General features: G+C 35.8%; 2 protein-coding genes across 2 annotated transcripts; both read left to right on the plus strand.

The window, feature by feature from the left end:
* Nucleotides 1-935: 935 nt before the first annotated feature.
* LOC101243344 (low-density lipoprotein receptor-related protein 2-like) lies at nt 936-18,630 on the plus strand. The gene is made up of 21 exons (XM_026834575.1): nt 936-1,105; nt 10,218-10,309; nt 10,879-11,092; nt 11,457-11,693; nt 12,009-12,149; nt 12,383-12,506; nt 12,634-12,817; nt 13,054-13,185; nt 13,477-13,587; nt 13,819-13,959; nt 14,020-14,194; nt 14,460-14,593; nt 14,776-14,917; nt 15,299-15,468; nt 15,528-15,671; nt 15,964-16,080; nt 16,365-16,502; nt 16,699-16,911; nt 17,022-17,240; nt 17,535-17,664; nt 18,054-18,630. Exons 3-21 carry the CDS (start codon nt 10,905-10,907, stop codon nt 18,169-18,171), a joined length of 2,958 nt encoding a protein of 985 aa, XP_026690376.1. The 5' UTR covers nt 936-1,105; nt 10,218-10,309; nt 10,879-10,904; the 3' UTR covers nt 18,172-18,630.
* Nucleotides 1,768-7,688, plus strand: LOC108949520 (low-density lipoprotein receptor-related protein 2-like). Its single transcript, XM_026834574.1, has 18 exons — nt 1,768-2,271; nt 2,346-2,588; nt 2,647-2,787; nt 2,854-2,965; nt 3,142-3,331; nt 3,625-3,753; nt 3,814-3,915; nt 4,019-4,168; nt 4,247-4,415; nt 4,470-4,600; nt 4,675-4,819; nt 5,454-5,626; nt 5,695-6,021; nt 6,165-6,308; nt 6,429-6,641; nt 6,771-6,878; nt 7,041-7,167; nt 7,234-7,688. Exons 1-18 carry the CDS (start codon nt 2,072-2,074, stop codon nt 7,334-7,336), a joined length of 2,907 nt encoding a protein of 968 aa, XP_026690375.1. The 5' UTR covers nt 1,768-2,071; the 3' UTR covers nt 7,337-7,688.
* Nucleotides 18,631-19,713: the final 1,083 nt, after the last annotated feature.

The raw sequence follows: 19,713 nt of genomic DNA on the forward strand, positions 1-19,713 counted from the left end.
GGTGTGGGGTTCCCATAATCGTACAAATATAACAGTTCACATAAATTATAACACAAAAGTACATACCGAATAGTTTTTCCAGTAAGATACCAACGATCAGTACACAGCATAGGGATATAGCTCGAAAACACAATACTTCCGAAAAAAATATGCAGAATGTACACAGATACAAAACAGCACCACTCACCGGACTGTCATAATAAAAAGTAAGGCAAAATTCCTTATCGGGAATATAAATTAGCCGTGATTATGACGTCATATCAAACATAAAAATATCTTTGAAGATTCGCATAAGTTAGGGGATTCAAAATGAAACATGAATAAAACATAAACAAATCGTGAGCAAAAATAAACAAAATGTGGGCAATGTAGACCTTACACGTACTAAGGAAGTTTTCGGTATTCCCTCTGCCATGCAAATTAAATATTTTTCACGAGGAATAGGCGGAAGCAGAAAATGTTTGTTATGTGTAAGTCGAGAACGGGTAGCATCATAGTGTTTTATTTTAACATAAATGTGGACGAGCAATTTTAACTTGTTAGTTATAGGTTATAGCATATTTCGAATATACGATATGACCAAAATTCGCTGGTTTACCTTTATGCCTTAGGCATGGATCGCGAAATGGCAACTCGTGACCAAAATTTACTGTACTATATTTAGATTAGCAGAGCACTGCAGCATATGGAAGAACAGAAACGACTAAAGCTGTAGTTCAAGCAAAAACACGCAACGTCGTTTGAGAATCACAGGATATTAGATTTTTAAAACTTTATAAACAACAATTTATAGGTTGGTAACCGTGAAAATGTCATATATGCTAGTATTTGCATTGGCAGCAGTTTCTCTCAGCGTAACAACGTTCGCTAACTTGAATTACACATCAGGTTAGCATTGAGCAATAGTTTTAAATATAAACTAAAATACAGAATAAAGTTCATGCGACTTCGCCATTATTACAGAATGCATAAGCGGACCGAGCGTGTTGTACAACGGACATCGGAACTACACTGAAACAGGTCAAACTTGTCAAAGATGGGACGTTACGACACCACACAGACCACAACACATTCCTGCGGATGGAGGACATCACAATTATTGCAGGTTTCTAATTTGACCCAATAAAAGATATTTTTTATGTACTAGGTTGAACAATTTTGTAGCATATGTATTTGGGTGGGGTACAGTAATATGTTACATGTTTAAATTCTTTGTTTATCGTGTCATTCGGAAATAAATATGTTTTTTTTTACAGAGCTATGTAACCCGATTCTCACGATCCTATAAGAGCGCGTTTTAAATTAAAACCAAAGACTAAAAAAGGTTTTAATTTCCTTGGTTCAAACCAAGATTAGGAAGCATAGCATATAGTATGTGCTAACGGTGTTCATTTTACCTATATACTATAACGTGATATGACACGTCATAATAAAAAAAGTCACGAGTTCTAAAAATCTTAACGTTATTTTTTTTCTTTTTTTCTTTTGTATGTAATTATAATATTATGTTGTACTGCGGGGGAAGATGGGATACCTTTAGCACATATTATCCCAATATTCTGATCGTGTTTTAATTAATTAACAATGGTCTGTGAGGGTCGTGAGGATACAGATTAATAATTATTTGAACGTTCTTTGTTTATTACCTAAACGGGACGAGGAAATAGAATGAAACGATGTCCCCCCCCCCCTTACCCACACAATAAATGTCATATCCGACATTTGTCATTTGTCTGTATAGGAACCCTGACAATGATGTTTATGGGACATGGTGTTACATCACCAATACAAGCGCATCTACTACGTGGGAATATTGCAACATCACCAAATGTCGTAAGTGACTTGATAATCATACATTGCAGCTATAAGTTACGTCGTGTCCGCGTCTATATTTCATAATCAATATATGGTATATATATACATTGTAAAAGACAGGATAAATGAGCAATGAATATGGTTGCTCTCGGTACGTAGCCGGCTATACGTGCCCCAACTTTGGTTCTGTGAAGGCCACTGAAATGGGGCATTGTATAACTAACCGTCAAGTTTAACAGCTGATGATGCTCGTGTTATGTTTACAATGTATAAATGGCGGTGGCTCTTATATGAATCGGCGATCTATGAGTTACCAGCTGACCCGGAAATAGTTGCGCAGAATGTTAGAAGTGGGAGGAATTTTTCAAGCATGCTACACAATTTGGGCAATCAATATGGTAAATACTTGGCTATATCAACTGACGCTTTGGTGGACCGGGTGTTTTACACCAAAAGGTATATCTAATGTTGCTTAAGCATCGGAACTGTAAAGGTTCAAAAAATAACCTTAAAATTTGTTTAACATGAAGAATATTAGGGAAACATGTGGTAATGTTTTACGTCATCGAAAACCGCTTTGAAGTGATTTATGAAGAGACTCGTGGAGCAGTTGCAGAATCAATGGCATTTGATTGGCAGAATCAGAATCTATACTGGACCGAATCTATTCTAAAACGTATAATGGTTTGTGATGTGACTAACCTGCATTGCTCTGTTGCTTACCAATCAAGCAGCAACGCTCCAAAAAACATCGCTATGCACGTGACAAAAAGGTTACAATTGGCTAAATAATTGTTACATTACGTTGTATATAATATTCACATGACACAGATTGCTGTTTTACTCCATCCACAAAAGCAGGAAATCAAAAATTGTTGTTTCTGATATGGCAGGAAAAAATCCACGGGTGTTGCATAGATATCCCGACATTTCTGTTGTTACTGGAATTACGGTTGACTACGATAACGACAGGTAACGTAAACAATTCCAAAATACATTGCTAACTTTTTGCTGCAACGTGTTATTTTATATACGTAGATTGTACTGGTGTGAAACCAAAGATGTCAAGAGCAGCAATCTAGACGGCACAAATATTACTTTGCATTATCACAACATAACATCGGATCTAATGGGAATTGCTACGTATCGTGTAAGCACTAAGCATTCCATATTCGTCAAGTTAATGCAAGGAACATAAAACATTTTAAAACAAACCCATAGGTATAATCTACTTTGCAAAATCACACAACTAAATGCGCTCAGTATATTTTGGCATTTAGTGCTACGGTTGGCATTGCTAATCTATGGTAAAAACTTCATACACAGAGTTTTATTTATGTAATCGACAATGGTCACTCTGCTTCTGCGCCTTACTACCTGCGAATGCTGCGATGGATGTCAAACACTACAACACCAAACAACACTGAAGGGATCGGGAATTATCGATTTCACGAAAACACGCCCAATACAATCACAATTTACCGAAAATATGCGGAGCACTCAGATACTGGATTAAGTTGGGTTATCTAACCATTTATAGTAACTGTGGGTCATATTTAATGTTAGCATCTGCCATATAGTCAATAAGGTCACGGCTTACCAGAAGATTTTTGTGCGACCTCTTTTTTAAAACAATTTTTGCGATTTTTTTTGCGACTATCATGTTTATTTTGTGCTCCAGTTATGTCAAGTTTTTCTAGCACAAGCTCTAAATCTAGACTAAACAACGTCAGTTTGGGAAGCTCTTGACTGGCTATAATACTAGCGCTTCGAATCGAGATCTCATATTCGTTTATTTTTTTATCACAGATACAACTCTCGGATCGTGCGAAAGTATGCCACAATGTGACCACATATGTTTGCCAAGAATTAACGCTACAAGAGAATGCGTGTGCGCTTTCGGCTTTCACAAATCAAATGATGTACACTGTGTTCTAAGTGAGTTATATATTTGAATACAAATAATCACTGTCTACATAACAAAAATTATAACTTTAGAACCGCTAATTGGCACCGAAGCATTGTTAATCGCAAACCATGGGAAGATATTTCAATTACCAATCAACCAATCCAGCTATAACATTAGCATAGTTGACATAGGTATGGAATTAAATAGAATTCAATAGAACTGATCTATCGGATGAAGTATATATACTATACTAAACAATGCAAAAAAATCAAGTTCAAAGAATTTTTCACTTAGTAAAAGGTAACGAAACCGATGTATCCGCGATGGCAGTCGATATGGGATCAGACACTCTTTATTGGCATGACATAAAAAAGAAAATCATCTTTAGGTCTTCATTGCAAAACACTTCGGATGCTCAAGAAATCATCAACAGGTTTAATACTGGTAATAAAGTTGCTCTTTGAAAAACTTGATAATATAGACTGTAAGAAAGTACAAATGTGTTTAGTTTCTGTTTTTCAGTGAGACATATGGCAGTTGATCAACTAACTGGGAATCTTTATTTCACCAATTCTATCCAAATTAATGTCTACAACCCATATAAGCAAATTACGAAGCAAATAATACACATAGGAACTATGCCAGAAGAAGTCTTTGGAATTTCGGAGTTTACAATTGACGCCAGGAACGGGTGAATTGGACTAAGCATCAAAGGTTTGGCATAATTGAAAAAATTATTTGCCAGGTATTTGTATTGGTTAGAAGGAGATTACGACTTCAAAGGCTGGAGGATGAAAACTGATGGTTCGAACCTAAGGAGAGTATTGCCAAATCTAAATATCACGGGTGTGAAAGGAATCGCTATAAGTTACAAAAGTAAGCATAGGATAATCGGTTGATGGGTATACTTATTTGCTGTTTTCTAATAAACTTACAAATATGTTTTCAAGGAAACAGTGTGGTTATATTCATAGAAGATTATTCTTCAGCTGATATTTTAGAATATTCTTTGGACTCACTGAATGAAACTAATCCGCAACCTATTTACATTCACAAAATAAAAAGTTTCACTGATTATGCCAATACGCCTTTGAGGTTAGTTTTAACCTAAATAGTTCTCGTATTAAAAAGCTGTTAAAATTACCCATTTTTGCCAACACCCTAACAAAAGTAGTTGTTATGCATATAATATTTTAAAATTATAAAAATATATAGTATAGGGTGGGAGAAGACGGAACCAGGGGGTCAATATGTATTGAAATGGGGTCAATATGTATTGAAATTAGGGGTGAAATCAGCAAAAAAAGCAGTAGGGCAAGAAACAGAATGTTTAAACTTGATTTTCAAAGCGTACCATGATATTTCATGGTATTTACGTGTATTTCTAATGATAAATTTACTTATTAATCAAAGGCAACAAGGATTTTAAACTATCCCTTCCTCCTATCAGGTCTGTTTTCGAATTTGTAGAATTACACCTGTGTACAAATCGATAAATAACTCCTAGTGTGTTCAATACATTTCTTTGAAGTATTGTCAATTAATAAATGTATGATAGTACTAATTCGTGGTATTACCCCAAAACCGTTGTGTATTTTGAATTTAGAAATATTGGGCAATGTGTGCTTAAGTGTGCCGTCTTCCTCCACACTACTATTACACAAATGAAATTTAAATGTATGCACATTAACCTAACGAGTTTACCAGTCTTGAATTTGTCACGTTACAGCCGCATGGTTGTGTTGGGTGACATAGTTTATTTCCATGCAAACGAAAACTACATACAACAATTCAACTTAACTATGGGGATAAACAATGAACGTCAATTTGGTCCAATATTGCTTAGCAGTTACGTGGAATCGCTAACCCTTTACAGCAAAGAATTCTACAACCAATACATCAGTAAGGCAACAGTAAACCTAAACTTAAAATTAATGTGAAATTGCATACAACCTTTGTTTCATGACAAGAACCTTTGAGTAATCCATGCGGAAGGAACTTAACGAACAAATGTTTTGAGTTTTGCTTTAACGTGAACAACCGAGCAGTTTGCAGATGTGAGGAGGTTTCTCGCAATGAACTGACTGACTCATGTATTGATAATACAAGACGAACAAGTAGGCAAGATATTTTAGTGATTTGCTTGATATTGGAATGTTTTATTCGCTTCTTCTATTCAGACAACCCCCCTATACCGGTGGGAGAGTGTCCATTAGATAGAGAAATACAGCTACAAACTTGTCAACATAACGCTTCGTACAGATGGACCTCGGTTACCTGGACAGATGACTATACACGTAAGAGTACATTATGTACATAGGCTTTAATTTGTTGCCGCCATCCAGTGTTTATAGTCATGTTAAATACGTTTCCTGTCAAATTTAGTTTTAGGAGCTGAGCGTGTGGTATGAAAATTTGGCTTTTGAATTTAAATTTTCAGCTACGGACCGTTTGCTGACAACACAGCCAAGTCAATTTTCGCCGGTTAATCTAATTCCTGGAATACACGAGTTCAAATTTACTGCAACAGACGAGGACAGAAACACAGGAGTCTGCAGCTACACCGTTACCGTCCTTAACAGCAGTAAGTCACAACTTATCATTTGTTAATAATACACTCAACACTTCCCACAAAAGTTTATTGAAAGAGTTGTTTACCCTTTTAGGAACCACATATTTAAGTAAACAAATTTATTTGTTGCAGACCCAGCAACATGTAATATTTCAAAGTTTGACGAAATCGCATCTTCTGCACTAAAGCGAACTAGCATGTTGTGTGATAACGGCCGTGCTCATTTTAATGTCAGCTGTAAGTCACCTGAACTGAACGTGACTTTTGGGTCTTTTCACGAACGAGAACTAACAGTTGTGTGCATATTCGAGAGTTGGACCCCACCAAATTTCCAAGATATGGATTGTAAGTTATGCAACATAGATTCGTAGAAAAATTACTTGAACAATATGTAACCAAAACGTCTACAATTCAAAAGATTGCCTCATTCTATATATTTACTAGATATCTCATTACTATCCTGCTTTTGTGAAGGTCATTATACACTTGTAACAACTAAGTCAGCACTATCTGCATCTGAACCAGCAACAACAGGAACTGCAACAACATCAGCACCAAAAACACTAACCTCATCAACGACAGGTAAATCCGTTCGAACAGAACACAAAAATATAGGAAATATTGATGTAGATATTAAAAAACAAAAAGGCTCGGGATAGATTTCCTTTAAAAAATATTAGAAAATCCTTTGCCGTTAAGCTATTTCACAAAGCGTAACTAAATGTACGCTATATACGTTTGCAGCGCTCAACATAGTGGGGCCAATGAAATCGTCAAGTCAATCTGAAGGTTTAAGCGGAGGAGCAAAAGCAGGAATCGTTATTGGGGTGGTATTGCTTCTAATTGCACTAGTGATAGGCGTGATGTACCTGTAAGTATTCTCCTTTAATACCAGGTATGCTGGGAAGGAATATTTAAGTGATCATTAAAATTGCAGGTTGCAAAATCCGGAGTACAGACCTTCTTTAATTCGAATCTTCTGGAAGCAGCACGAGCCTGATGCTATCGATATGCAACCTCAACCGTTGCATGATAACTGATAAACTTAAACTAACCACAATATGGGACTTGAACGCCAAGAGTATTATGTAAATGTCACCAACAAGGCAATCAAATTCGTGCCTTTGATTTGTTTATTTTTTTTTATTTTGTAATATGTATAGAAAGGTGGGGGGAAATGGGACACGTTTTCATTTTATTCTCCCGTCTCATTTAGTAGTAAACAAAAAACATTCAAAGAATTATGAAACGGTATCCTCGCCACTTCCATATACCGTTGTTAATTGTTTAAAACACGATCAGAATATTTGAATAGTATGTGCTATCGTGGTTGCTTTGATACGTACTGTAAATATGAGTAGCTGTGATGAAATACACGAGTAAGGGATGTACATATAAGCTTTGTTAAAGATTTGTTTGTTTTTCAGTTTGTGTTATAATTTTGAAAAAATTAAACTACCGCATTTGAGGTAATGTTTACTGTAAATGCGAATTGCTGTGTGAAATACACGAGTAAGCATTATACATATAAGCACCGTAAAAGATGGGAAACCATGAAAGTAAAGACCGGGACAACTCTCATAGGCCTGTGGGCAACAGCTTATAAAAACTAAACACGTTTATGTAAACTTATTTTTTGCAAGGAAATAATCCCCAAACTCGATGTTTTTTATATTAACCCAGTTGCAAAGGCTAATTTTAGTTACATTAATCAAACTGCAGTTAAAAAAAAAACATTTCACAAAACATGACATGTATATGCTTCCGCGTGTGGTAGCTCATAAGTTAAAAATATTTTATTCAGATACCGCAATATATTAAGTGGTGAATACGTGCATTGACAAAAAAACCTGCCGCAGAAATCAAAACTTATTTGTACCGATATTTAATAATATAGTCCTGTGGGTAAGATGTATAACACATAGTATCCTATGTTTCCTAATCACGTTCTTAAGAAATACTAACGCTCTTTGAGAGTGAGGATACGGTAATATAGTTATGTAAATATTTTTTGTTTCTGTCCAAATGGGACGATAAAGGAGAATGAAAACATAATAAACCATCTTACCCCGACCAACTATATACCGGTATTGGTACCTGATACACCACGGGGAGGAAAATTTCGCTATCATCTCATATAAAATACTTGGAACACATAGGCGGGGATTTACATTTTTATAGTTCTTAGCATTCAGGAGTTACGAAATTGATTCGTATATAGTACGATGGGGAAAAATAGGACGCCTTTAGCACAAAATACCCAAATATCCTAATTGTGTTTTAAACATTTACAAACGGTTTATGGTAGTCGCGAGGATACGGTTTTATAATTTCTTTAAATGTTTTTTGTTTACAACCAAATGAGACAAAAAAGTATGAAAACGTGTCCCATCTTCCCCACCCTACTATATATATAACAACAGTAGAACTAGAATACAATCCGACCTTCTAACAAACACAATGCAACCATAGAGAACACTATATATTTTACACACATGCAGCCATACTACGCAATAAAATCATTCTCGCATATAAAATAGAAGTGTACGTAAGGGCACACTGTTACTCTATGCGGTGCCACGTTTGAGTGCCCGAAATATTTCTTTATTTCCGGCCGTCTGTGTAGATAACATCGGGCTAATGAAGAAAACTCGTGACCAAAAACAAATCGCAATGTTTAGTACACAAAAACTCAGACAGAGCGAGTTAAATTATATTAATTAGTATGCAACAGATATGGAAACTGTTATAATTAGGTTTTTGAGGAGAAAAGTACAAAATGTAGGTGTTTTATAAAACCAGAAAATTGCCTTTTTAAAACCAGAAAAATTGAGTCGATTTTAAAGACAGAGATACGCTAAAAATTAGAAGTAATACAAAGCTCTATACGTTCTAGGGCAGTGTCGATAGAAAATGGGTCAGTTCTTTATATTTACATCCGTTATTTTAACCTCCTGACTTATCTAGTGTTGGCACAATCGAATCGAACTACAGGTAAAGTAAGAACAGGCATCTAACCGCGATAAATATAGTAGGAGGGGTAGGATGGGACACCTTTTCATTCTATTTACTCGTCTCATTTTGTATATAGTAAACAAAAAATTATAAAACCGAGTGCTTTAAAGAATTCCCATAGACCATTGGTAATTGCTTAAAACGCGATCAGAATATTTGGATATTAAGTGGTAAAGGTGTCCCGTCTCACCCCACCCTACTATATAATTAAAATAATCCCACAGAATGCATTAGCGGACCTAGCATTTGGTACAGTGGAAACCGAAGCTATACTCAGACAGGACAGACGTGTCAACGATGGGACGTTACAACACCACACAGACCAAGACACACCCCTCTGGACGGTGGACACCATAATTATTGCAGGTACGAAAATTGTGCCTAAAAAAAACTACATGCTAATGTATAAATATAGCTTGTAATGAAGATTAAACCTTGCATTGATGCTACGTACATGGAACTCCGGATGCTACGTACATGGTACATTATAAACTCTTCGCGAACCTTCGTGCAAAAGTTTGTTTATACAGTTTAATTCGATTTATAGCAAAGCAGATTTTGATTTATTTCTGTTCTATATGGGTGAGGGCCTGATCTAGGAAACCTGGGATTTGGGCAAAAATTAGCCTATTGCCCCAACTTTTTTTGTAATACGCTTATTATAAAAAATATAGCACTGTGGGGTAAGATGGAACACCTTTGACACACTATATCCAAATATCTTGATTGTGTTTTAAACATTAAACAACGGTCTTATAAAGTCGAAAGTTTATAGTTGTATATTTTTTTAATTGTTTTGTGTACTACCAATGGGACAAAAAAAGGAGAATGAAACCATGTCTCATCTTATCCACACTACTTAATATGTCGTTTAACATTGTTAACTACGTATATTGTGTGATATAGGAACCCTGACAATGATGTTTATGGAACATGGTGTTACATCACCAATACAAGCGCATCTACTACGTGGGAATATTGCAACATCACCAAATGTCGTAAGTGACTTGATAGTATAGTGGTTCAGACGATATAGTTCGTGTCCCGGGCAGTCACGTTTTATTTTGTCACTAAATCAATTATGCACAGTGATCTGGCTGATACAATTATGTACATGTAGTATAACAACTATATAAACTCATTCAGTTACTATGTGGATTTCGATTGTATAGTAACGTAAGATGAGGCATGTTTTCATTTCTTATCGTCCCATTTGGTAGTAAACGAAGAGTGTTTATAGAATTATATGTTTCTGCACGACTCTAAAAGTGCGTTGGTAAAATAAATACTATTAAAAACATGTTAATATATGGTATTTCCCACAATATGCTATATTATCATTCAATTCAATTTTTTATGCTGTTATAGAATGGGGCATATTTTCATATTATTTCCCGTCCCATTTGGTAGTAAACAAAGAACATTCAAATAACTATAAAACCGTATCTTCAAGACTCTAATAAACCGTTTTTAAATGTTTAAAACACGATTATAGGATGTTTTGATACTGTGGACTAAAGGTGTCCCGTCTTCTCCTACCCTAATATATAATTGACAATTGTTGTAGCTGACGATTCTCTTGTTATTTGGACAATGTTTAACTCCGCTAATGGTACAACGGAAATACAACAGTTTCCAGCTGACCCGGAAATCGTGAGTCAAAATAATCCGTCAAGAAGAATTTCAAAGAACGTACTACATACATCTACACGACAAAACAGCGAATATTGGGCTTTGGCGACCGACTCAGTGGGAGGCCGAGTGTTTTTTGCTGACTATAAGTAAGTAACATATCATAAATTTGTATCTATCTCTTCAAATTCCTAAAATTAGATCAGATTGTAAATAGTACAACGAGTGAAAGGGAATAGGCAGTTTTTACAGTATCAATCTATTTATACAGAAAATATTTTGCATGTAGAAGTACTAAATAAACCATAGTGTTTCCTACCCAATCTTTTAATCACCCACAAAGTCACATACGTCGTAATGTGTAAATGGGCACGAGGTTTATAAACTAGAAGACCTGCGGTGTTATACCGAAAGTTTTTGCCCGCCACACTAAATAAACAAGTCACATTGATTTTTTTAGTAAAAGGATATGGAATAACTTCAACAGAATAACTTCAACAATTTCAAACTTAGGTCTGAACTTCTTGGAGTTTATTATGTCAATCAAAACCGATCAGAAACACACTACGGAGGAATGGCACACGGAGTAGAAAGCATGACGTTTGACTGGCAGAATCAAAACCTTTACTGGAGCGATTCGGGAATGAAAGCAATTATGGTGTCTGAAGTTACTAACTTCACACGTTACACGATAATTCAGCAGTCAAGCAACAGTGTTCCATATGGAATTGCTTTGCATGCCACTAAAAGGTTAGTATTACTATGACATTTCTTAAATATTTATAATTCAAATATAGTAGGATGGGGAAAGATGGGGCCCTTTTTTATTCTATTTTCCTGTCTCATTTGGTAGAAGAATAAAGAACAGAAATTATAGGAATTATAAAACCGTATCTTCACGACGCCTATAGACCGTTGTTAATTGTTCAAAACACAACCAGGATATTTGGTTATTATGTGCTAAAGGTGTCCATCCTACCCCACACTACTAAATGATTTAGATTAAATGGGTTACTGTTAATTTAAATTTTCTTAGGTTTTACTAAGTTTAACCATATAACTTAGATTGCTGTTTTACGCACTATACAAACGTCAAGGGGCTCGGCTTGTGGTCACTGACTTGGCAGGGAAGAATCCACGCGTATTGCAACGATACCCAGACGTTGCGGATATTACTGGTCTTACAGTAGACTACGAAGACGACAGGTAAAATAGGTTGGGGTAAGATGGGACAACATTGTTTCACTCTCTTTTATTGTCCTACTTGATACTTGTCAAAAGTTGGTTGTTGAATTATATAAACGAGCTGAAATTGCCAAACCACGATCAGGAAATTTAGGATTTGGGCGCCAACTGTATCCTATCTTACCAACAGTATAAACTCAACAACTGCTAATAAATAAAAAAATTTAAACAAATTGAACTTTACGCACATATAGATTGTACTGGTGCGATTTTACTGGCTATGGGAGCATGATATCGAGCAGCAATCTTGACGGAACAAACACATCTGTCCAATATTTTACTGGCGGTTCAATTTTCTGGGGAATCGCTACGTACCAGGTTACCATATAAACAATTTGCAATTTAAAACTTTTTTACCAATTTCATAAGTTGCATTTTGTTTAATAAATACTATAATTTTTAATTTAAAACTTTTTTTACAAACTGTTAACATTTTGTTGGACAGAATTTCATCTACGTGACTGACACCCAAACGCGCTACTCTCCCGTACGAGCGCATTACTTATGGTGGGTGCCGAAATCTAAGGCAAGACACAGCACACATAATGTTGGACGATACCGGTTTGCTTCAAAGCCAAGAGGAATTGGAATTTACAGCAAATTTGTTGAATATTCAAATACAGGACTAAGTAAGTCAGTATATAGTAATAAGCAGCATTATACGTTCGTAAGTTAAACCATAACTTTAGCTTACTAATGATTGAGTACGTATGACATATAAATGCGGAGCCAGATATAAATTGTGACCATTTTTTTAAGTGTCTTGCCCAAGAACGAAAAAGTTTACAATGGTAGCAGCATCGAGCCTCGAACCTTGAGTGGAGGCAAGCGCAAAAAACACTTTACCATGATATGTTTTACGCAGATACCACACTCGGTTCATGTGGAAGCAGTACGCCACAATGTGATCACATATGTCTACCGAGGATCAACGCCACACGAGAATGTGCGTGTTCTTTGGGCTTCACCCGAATCAATGACGTAAATTGTGTTCAAAGTGAGTATAGAAGAGTTGTCGCATATTTTGTGTTTAGTACACAAAATACAAAACGTTTTATAGCTGTAACTTAATATCAAAATTTTGTAAACCAAATATAGTCTTTTCAAAACAATAATATAATAGGGTGGGGTAAGATTGACATGTTCTTTGTTTACTATCAAATGAGACGATTAAAGAGATCCAAAGCACGAGCTATTGTATCCCAAACTGCTTTAGTTTTTATAAACGATAAAAATAAATGTGTTTTTGAGATGTCTTTAAATACGATTGATAAAATATACAATTTAGAACCACTTATTGGCACCGATGCGTTACTAATGGTGGACTACGGACAAGGAAAGATATTTCAATTACCAATCAATCAGTCTGGGTCGTATAACTTCAGCATCGTTGATCTAGGTAAATGGTTGACCAAATTCTGAGCCATACATATAAATAATCCAAAAAAGTAATCACCCACAAAGTAACATACATAACTTGTAAGCTGGCATGAGGTTTATGAAACAGAACACCCATGTTGTAACGACTATCGTTTACGGCCACACGAGGATAAAGCAAGTTACATTCAGGTACAATTCTCTATCCATTAACATTACTCAAATAAATTGTGTTACATTACCCACTGTTTAGGTACACAGCCCAACGCATACGCAATGGATATCGATATGGGAACAGACACTCTGTATTGGTTCGATCGAAAAAACTCAACTATTTTTAAAACTTCATTGCGATCTACATCCAATTCTCAAGCAATCGTGACCAATGTTGCAGGTAACCGTATATAAGTTACGTAAAATTATTTTTAATCTAATTGCGATTAATTTTGTTTAGTTCGAACCATGGCAGTGGATCAACTGAGTGGGAAAGTATACTTCGCCGAATCTGACACCGAGTTTATAAAAGTGTATGACCCGTATAAAGATCTAACTTTCACAGTGATGAGGGTGCCTATAGAGAGGGAGAATGTATCCCAAATAAACTCGATGGCATTTGACGCGAAAAATGGGTAAGCATGCGGAGATGGAGAGCTGTTTCATAAAGTGCCTTATTGATAACAAAATTCGTGGAGACGAGGTGTATGAAACAGAACATTCGTGTTGTAACAGCCGTCGTTATACCCGCCATGCGAGGATGAATATTCACCCACAAAGTTTTATACGTGGTAACTCGTAAGTGTGCACGAGGTGTGTGAAACAGAAACTCCAGTGTAATAATGACTGCTACTCCGAGGATAAATAAATTACGTTCATTTGTTTAAACTTAATTACTAGGTACGTTTATTGGACGGATACAAACGGGGGTAGAACAAACGGAGAGTTGTGGAGAATGCGTGCGGATGGCTCAGAAAAGCGAGCAGTGTTAACTCGGCTTAATTGGCCGTACGGCGTATTCATAAGTTACGAACGTAAGTTTTTTTAACTTGTGATTTGTTTCAATTTTTAAACTTTATCATTTAAATATATTTTTCTCTTTATCATTTATTTACATTCTTCAACCTAAATATTTATTTAAATATTCGAACTTATTACTTATTTACATTTTTAAACCTATTCCCAATTTTGACTTTTTCTTTTATTTTTAATATAGGAAACAGCTTGTTTTTTACCGAAGCAAGAATGGGAGAAATCTTAGAATATTCGTTAGACTCAATGAATCAAAGCTCGCCACAACATGTTAATGTTTTCGCTGTTAACTCAAACTTAGCAAGGAGCAGACCTTTCTTTATCAGGTTCTAATCAATAGCTAACATTTAAGTTTTACAAGTCCTAATTTTTTTAAGTGTAATACGGTGGGGGATGACCTTTAGGACAAAATATCCAAATATCATGATCGTGTTTTAAACAATTAACAGCGATATATTGTAAAAATAAAAAGGTGTCCCATCATTCTCCATCCTACTATACATACACAAGTATACGTTCGAACATAAAATGAGTTGTTTTATAAACCTAAATTAAAACGTTAACAACGCTCTTTAGATTGTAATAAATGTTTATAGTTGTTTTGTATATAACCAAATGCAACGATATAGCAGAATGGAAACACGGACCAACCTGCCCCAACATATATTATACTTTTGCCGACCTTAAATTGCATTATTCTGTTTCAGCATGGTAGTACTTGGCGACATGGTTTATTTCTACGATCTAGCAAAACATTACGTTGAGCAGTTCAACTTGACAATGGGAGTAACACCAACAACCCAGTTTGGACCCACAATATTTTTCAAAGGACGGGAGATGATGTTGTACAACAGAGATTATTACAACCGTTATATAGGTATTGGGCGATAAATTTAAGGTCTTATGTGTGAAATTTAACTTTTTATCGTTGTTTAGGGCCGTTAAGTAACCCCTGCGGAAGAAACACATCAAACGCATGTTCTGAGTTTTGCTTCAACATAAATAACCAAACAGTTTGCAACTGTCAAGACGGTAGCAGTCTTCTAGGATCAGTGTGTGTAGACAATGTTGGACGTACAGGTATAAGCTTTACAACAACAATACCACAGTTTTTGCAGTACCAAAGTAAGTCTGGTACAGTAGTTAACGCGCCAGCCCCTGACCCAGTTACGGGCTCAGGGCTTGTCGGTGCTACCATTGTTTAAATCAGTGGTCACTAATGGATTGTCCAAACTCTCAGCCATATACAAAAAAACACACCCGCAAAATTACGTACGCGGCAACTCGTGTTAAAATGGACGTCTGTTCCCGCCAGGCAAGGATAAACCAAGTTACATATATTTAATCAATCATTATTATTACATTTTTTCAGATAATCCCCCAAGAACTGTGGAGCCATGTCCCGTAGATACAGAAATACAGTTACCATTATGTGAAAGCACTGTGCCGTTCAGTTGGAACCAGATAAGCTGGGTGGATGATTATACGCGTATGTATCATACTGTTGCTATTGTCGGTGTATGTATCGTTGAGCAAGACACTTAATGAAAATTGCAAAACCAAGTGGCCCCTTATGGGTTATCTAAATTGTCAATCGTACACTAAAAGAATCGTGTTCTCCCACATGGATTATCTAAATTGTTAACCATACACTAAAAGGAGGGGAAATAGTGGTAACTCGTAAGCGAACGTGATATGTGGAAACCAAACACCTGTGTACCAACTGTCGTTGAGGATAAAATAATTTTGTTCATTTATATATTAAATATCCAGCTGACTCAAGACTGAGAAAAGTACAACCTGCTGGCTCTTCACCGGTGGATCTCGGTCTTGGTTATCACATCTTCAGATTTACTGCAACCGACGACTCAAGCAACGTTGGAGTGTGTCAATACGCAGTAACCGTGACCGGTAATTTAACTTTATACTTTGTATGATATTAATCCCAAACTATTTGTACACACATTTCAAATTCCGTACAAACATTTCAAAAACTCCAAAGTGATAAAAGAGCTGATGTACAAAGAGAGAATGAATACTTGAAACACGTGCCTATAATAATACTCTTACTAATTCTTGCCCACACATTTATTTTATATCATTACAGCTCCTTCGTGTAATGTTGATGCATTTGACAACAGCACCGCATCTCTAACTTTAAGGCGAACCAGTGTAACGTGTAGCAGCAATTATGGTTATTTTAACGTGACGTGCAGAACACCTGGACAAAACGTAACTTTCGCATCTTCAAGTTCACCCCAACTAACCGTTGCATGTTTGTTTGGCGTTTGGAACCCACCAAACTTTCAAGATATGCAATGTAAGTTACACAATATGAGAATATAAAATGTTGTTAAGAAATATTTTGTTTTAAATTTGAAAAGATTTCTATCTTTACCATGACTATATTGCATATAACTCTTTATACAGGTTCTGCACCACCACCAACAACGACAACACTGCCACCACCACAACCAATACCAGCAACAACAGCACCAAGAACGACAGCACCTACAACAACGCCTTCACCTACAACAACGACACCACCTACAACAACGACACCACCAACAACAACACCAACAACGACGACATCAACCACTACTACAACAACAACAACAACTAATACACAAACTACAGATGGAACTAGTGGTAAAAATACTAATCTAAAATAAATGCACAAAAAAAACACATTTTATATGTGACAGAATTGTAATCCAAATACAGAACTTGTAATTATGGCTTAAGTTAATGTTAACTAGGTTGTTTAATATCCATATCCGTCAATTACTCAATACGACTTACACGCTAAATGTATTGCACCAAATGTATTGGATTTTTAATATTTTACGAAACCTCCACAGTTGCTTCTAATAAACCAACTTAGGGCTTTCTCAGACCTCACACATATATGATAAGTTTATTTAACGAAAGATTTTATTCCAGCAACCAACACTAAGCAACCTGTCAACTCTGCAAATAAGTCATCACAAGCGTTAACCGGTGGGGCAAAAGCTGGAATCGCTATAGCGGTGATATTTCTATTCATTGCTTTAGTGATAGGAATACTGTTGGTGTAAGTACTTTGTTTCATTAGATTTAATGTATTAAATGAATATACATCCCTGGTGCCGTAGCACAGTTGGTAAGCGCGCCTGCCTCAACCCAGAGGTATAGATTCAAGACTCGTCGCTGCTACCAATGTGGGCGTATGTGTCCTTGGGCAAACCGCTTAACGGCAATTGCTCAAACCCAGTGGTCACTAATGGGATGTCCAAATTATCAGCTACGCATAACAAAAAATAAATAATAAAATAAACAACAAAATAATTACCTAGAATGTAACATATACTCGGTAACTCGTAAGTTGGCACGAGGTGTATGAACTTCTGTGTTATAACGACTGTGGTTTTCCGGCCACGCGGGAATAAAGTAAGTTTCATTCAAATATTGATTTAATTACAGATTGCGCAATCAAGGCAATAGAAGTATTTTGCCACGAATGTTTTGGAAACAGAGAAGCCCCGATGCAATTTACTTAGAAGACAATCCTAATCATAATAGCTATAGCGTATTGCATTAGAGTGTATGTGATGCATAACACTACCAGAGATGTACTTCTAAGACCAGAGACTCTGGAACTATAAGTTAGATCAGATTCCATGCACTATAAATTCAATACAAGTTTTTAAACCTAACATATTGTAGGGTGGAGGAAGATGGGATATCTTTAGCGCATAATATCCAAATATCCTGATCGTGATTAAAACAATTAACAATGGTCTATGGAAGTCGTGAAAATACGGTTTTATAATTCTTCGAATGTTCATCGTTTACTACCAAACGGGACGATAAATAGAATGAAACAGTGTCCCATCTTCTCCCACCCTACTATATGGTTTGACAATTTCGTACGTTCTCTAAATTCGTATTTAATACTATCAGTATCCGTAATTTATACTACGACATACATTCATAAAAATTCTTTAAAAGCAATAACACTTGAATGCAAAAATACATATCTACGAAACGATCAAAGTAATTGTGTTCAGAAAATACCCTGACTACAGGTAGTTTTTACTTTTGTTTATCTAAAACCACGATGTTTATTCTAGTTGTTTACGCAAATGTAAACAATTTTAATGAGGGCGTTCATTTGTTTCTTTTTCGTTGATCGAAGAAATAAATGCGTCCATAAGATTCGGAGCGAGAAAACAAAACGGTACACGTATACAAAATGGAAGGTATGTTTTTTTAAAATCAACATTGTGTGTTTTATATGCTATATATATATACCAACCTAAACGCCTGTAAACAAGTTCTTTTTTTGTAAAATTAGAAAAGAAAAACTGTCAGCAGTCGAATCAAGTAAGGTTTGTGACAAATTACTAGTTTGAAGAATGTTTTGCAAAGGTTAGGTTACCGCATTTGCCGCCAATGACGCAAAAAGTAGTCGCTCACTTGAAAATTGCTTTTATCATTACTAAACGGTTAGAGATTCGTAGGACTCGTAGATTATGGGCATATATGTCATTTGCGGAGACCGAGAAAAGCGTGAGACAAAATAAAGATTAGCAACAGGTGTAAAACCTGATGCCGCGAGTCAGTAACAAATGACATTTAGACCTTCAATTTATGATATGATTGCACCCGTATGACACTGAACGGTTCGAATTCCGCGTACTCATGCATGCTTGGCAGTTGAATAGATTAATAGAAGATGTCCAGTTAGACTATGTTTGTGTACTCTCTAAAACTTAATGCTTGTTTAACTACATCTATTCGAATGGCAGCAATCATGTCGTAAAATAACAATTTAAATTCATGCGTGATATATCAGATCTTTTTAAACCAGTATAACTCAACACTACACCATAGTCGTGTAGATATAGCTGCGGGCGATACTGCCAAGGACAGATCGTCGCTTCGTAACTAAATTGAGACTGTCAGTATCATTCATATAGAATAATACAGAGCAATCACAGGAACAGAAACACGGAGCATTTAAAGTCAGAATTAATAGGTTTTACACAACAAAATAAAACTTATAACTGTATAGGCTACTCTGTAACGAATCTCAGTGCTTTAAAACTAAGGTAGCAGATATAAGAATTAGAATTGTTGT

Source organism: Ciona intestinalis, chromosome 5 (assembly GCF_000224145.3).
Source record: "Ciona intestinalis chromosome 5, KH, whole genome shotgun sequence".
Classification (NCBI taxonomy): Eukaryota; Metazoa; Chordata; class Ascidiacea; order Phlebobranchia; family Cionidae; genus Ciona; species Ciona intestinalis.

Excerpts from the sequence above, each read along its gene's own strand:
- LOC108949520 (XM_026834574.1), top strand. The coding sequence starts at position 2,072 with ATGTTTACAATGTATAAATGGCGGTGGCTCTTATATGAATCGGCGATC. Across the intron at positions 2,788-2,853 it reads GTTGACTACGATAACGACAG|ATTGTACTGGTGTGAAACCA; the intron begins GTAACGTAAACA and ends TTATATACGTAG. Across the intron at positions 3,754-3,813 it reads TGATGTACACTGTGTTCTAA|AACCGCTAATTGGCACCGAA; the intron begins GTGAGTTATATA and ends TTATAACTTTAG.
- LOC101243344 (XM_026834575.1), top strand. The coding sequence starts at position 10,905 with ATGTTTAACTCCGCTAATGGTACAACGGAAATACAACAGTTTCCAGCT. Across the intron at positions 15,672-15,963 it reads AGACAATGTTGGACGTACAG|ATAATCCCCCAAGAACTGTG; the intron begins GTATAAGCTTTA and ends ACATTTTTTCAG. Across the intron at positions 16,503-16,698 it reads ATACGCAGTAACCGTGACCG|CTCCTTCGTGTAATGTTGAT; the intron begins GTAATTTAACTT and ends ATATCATTACAG.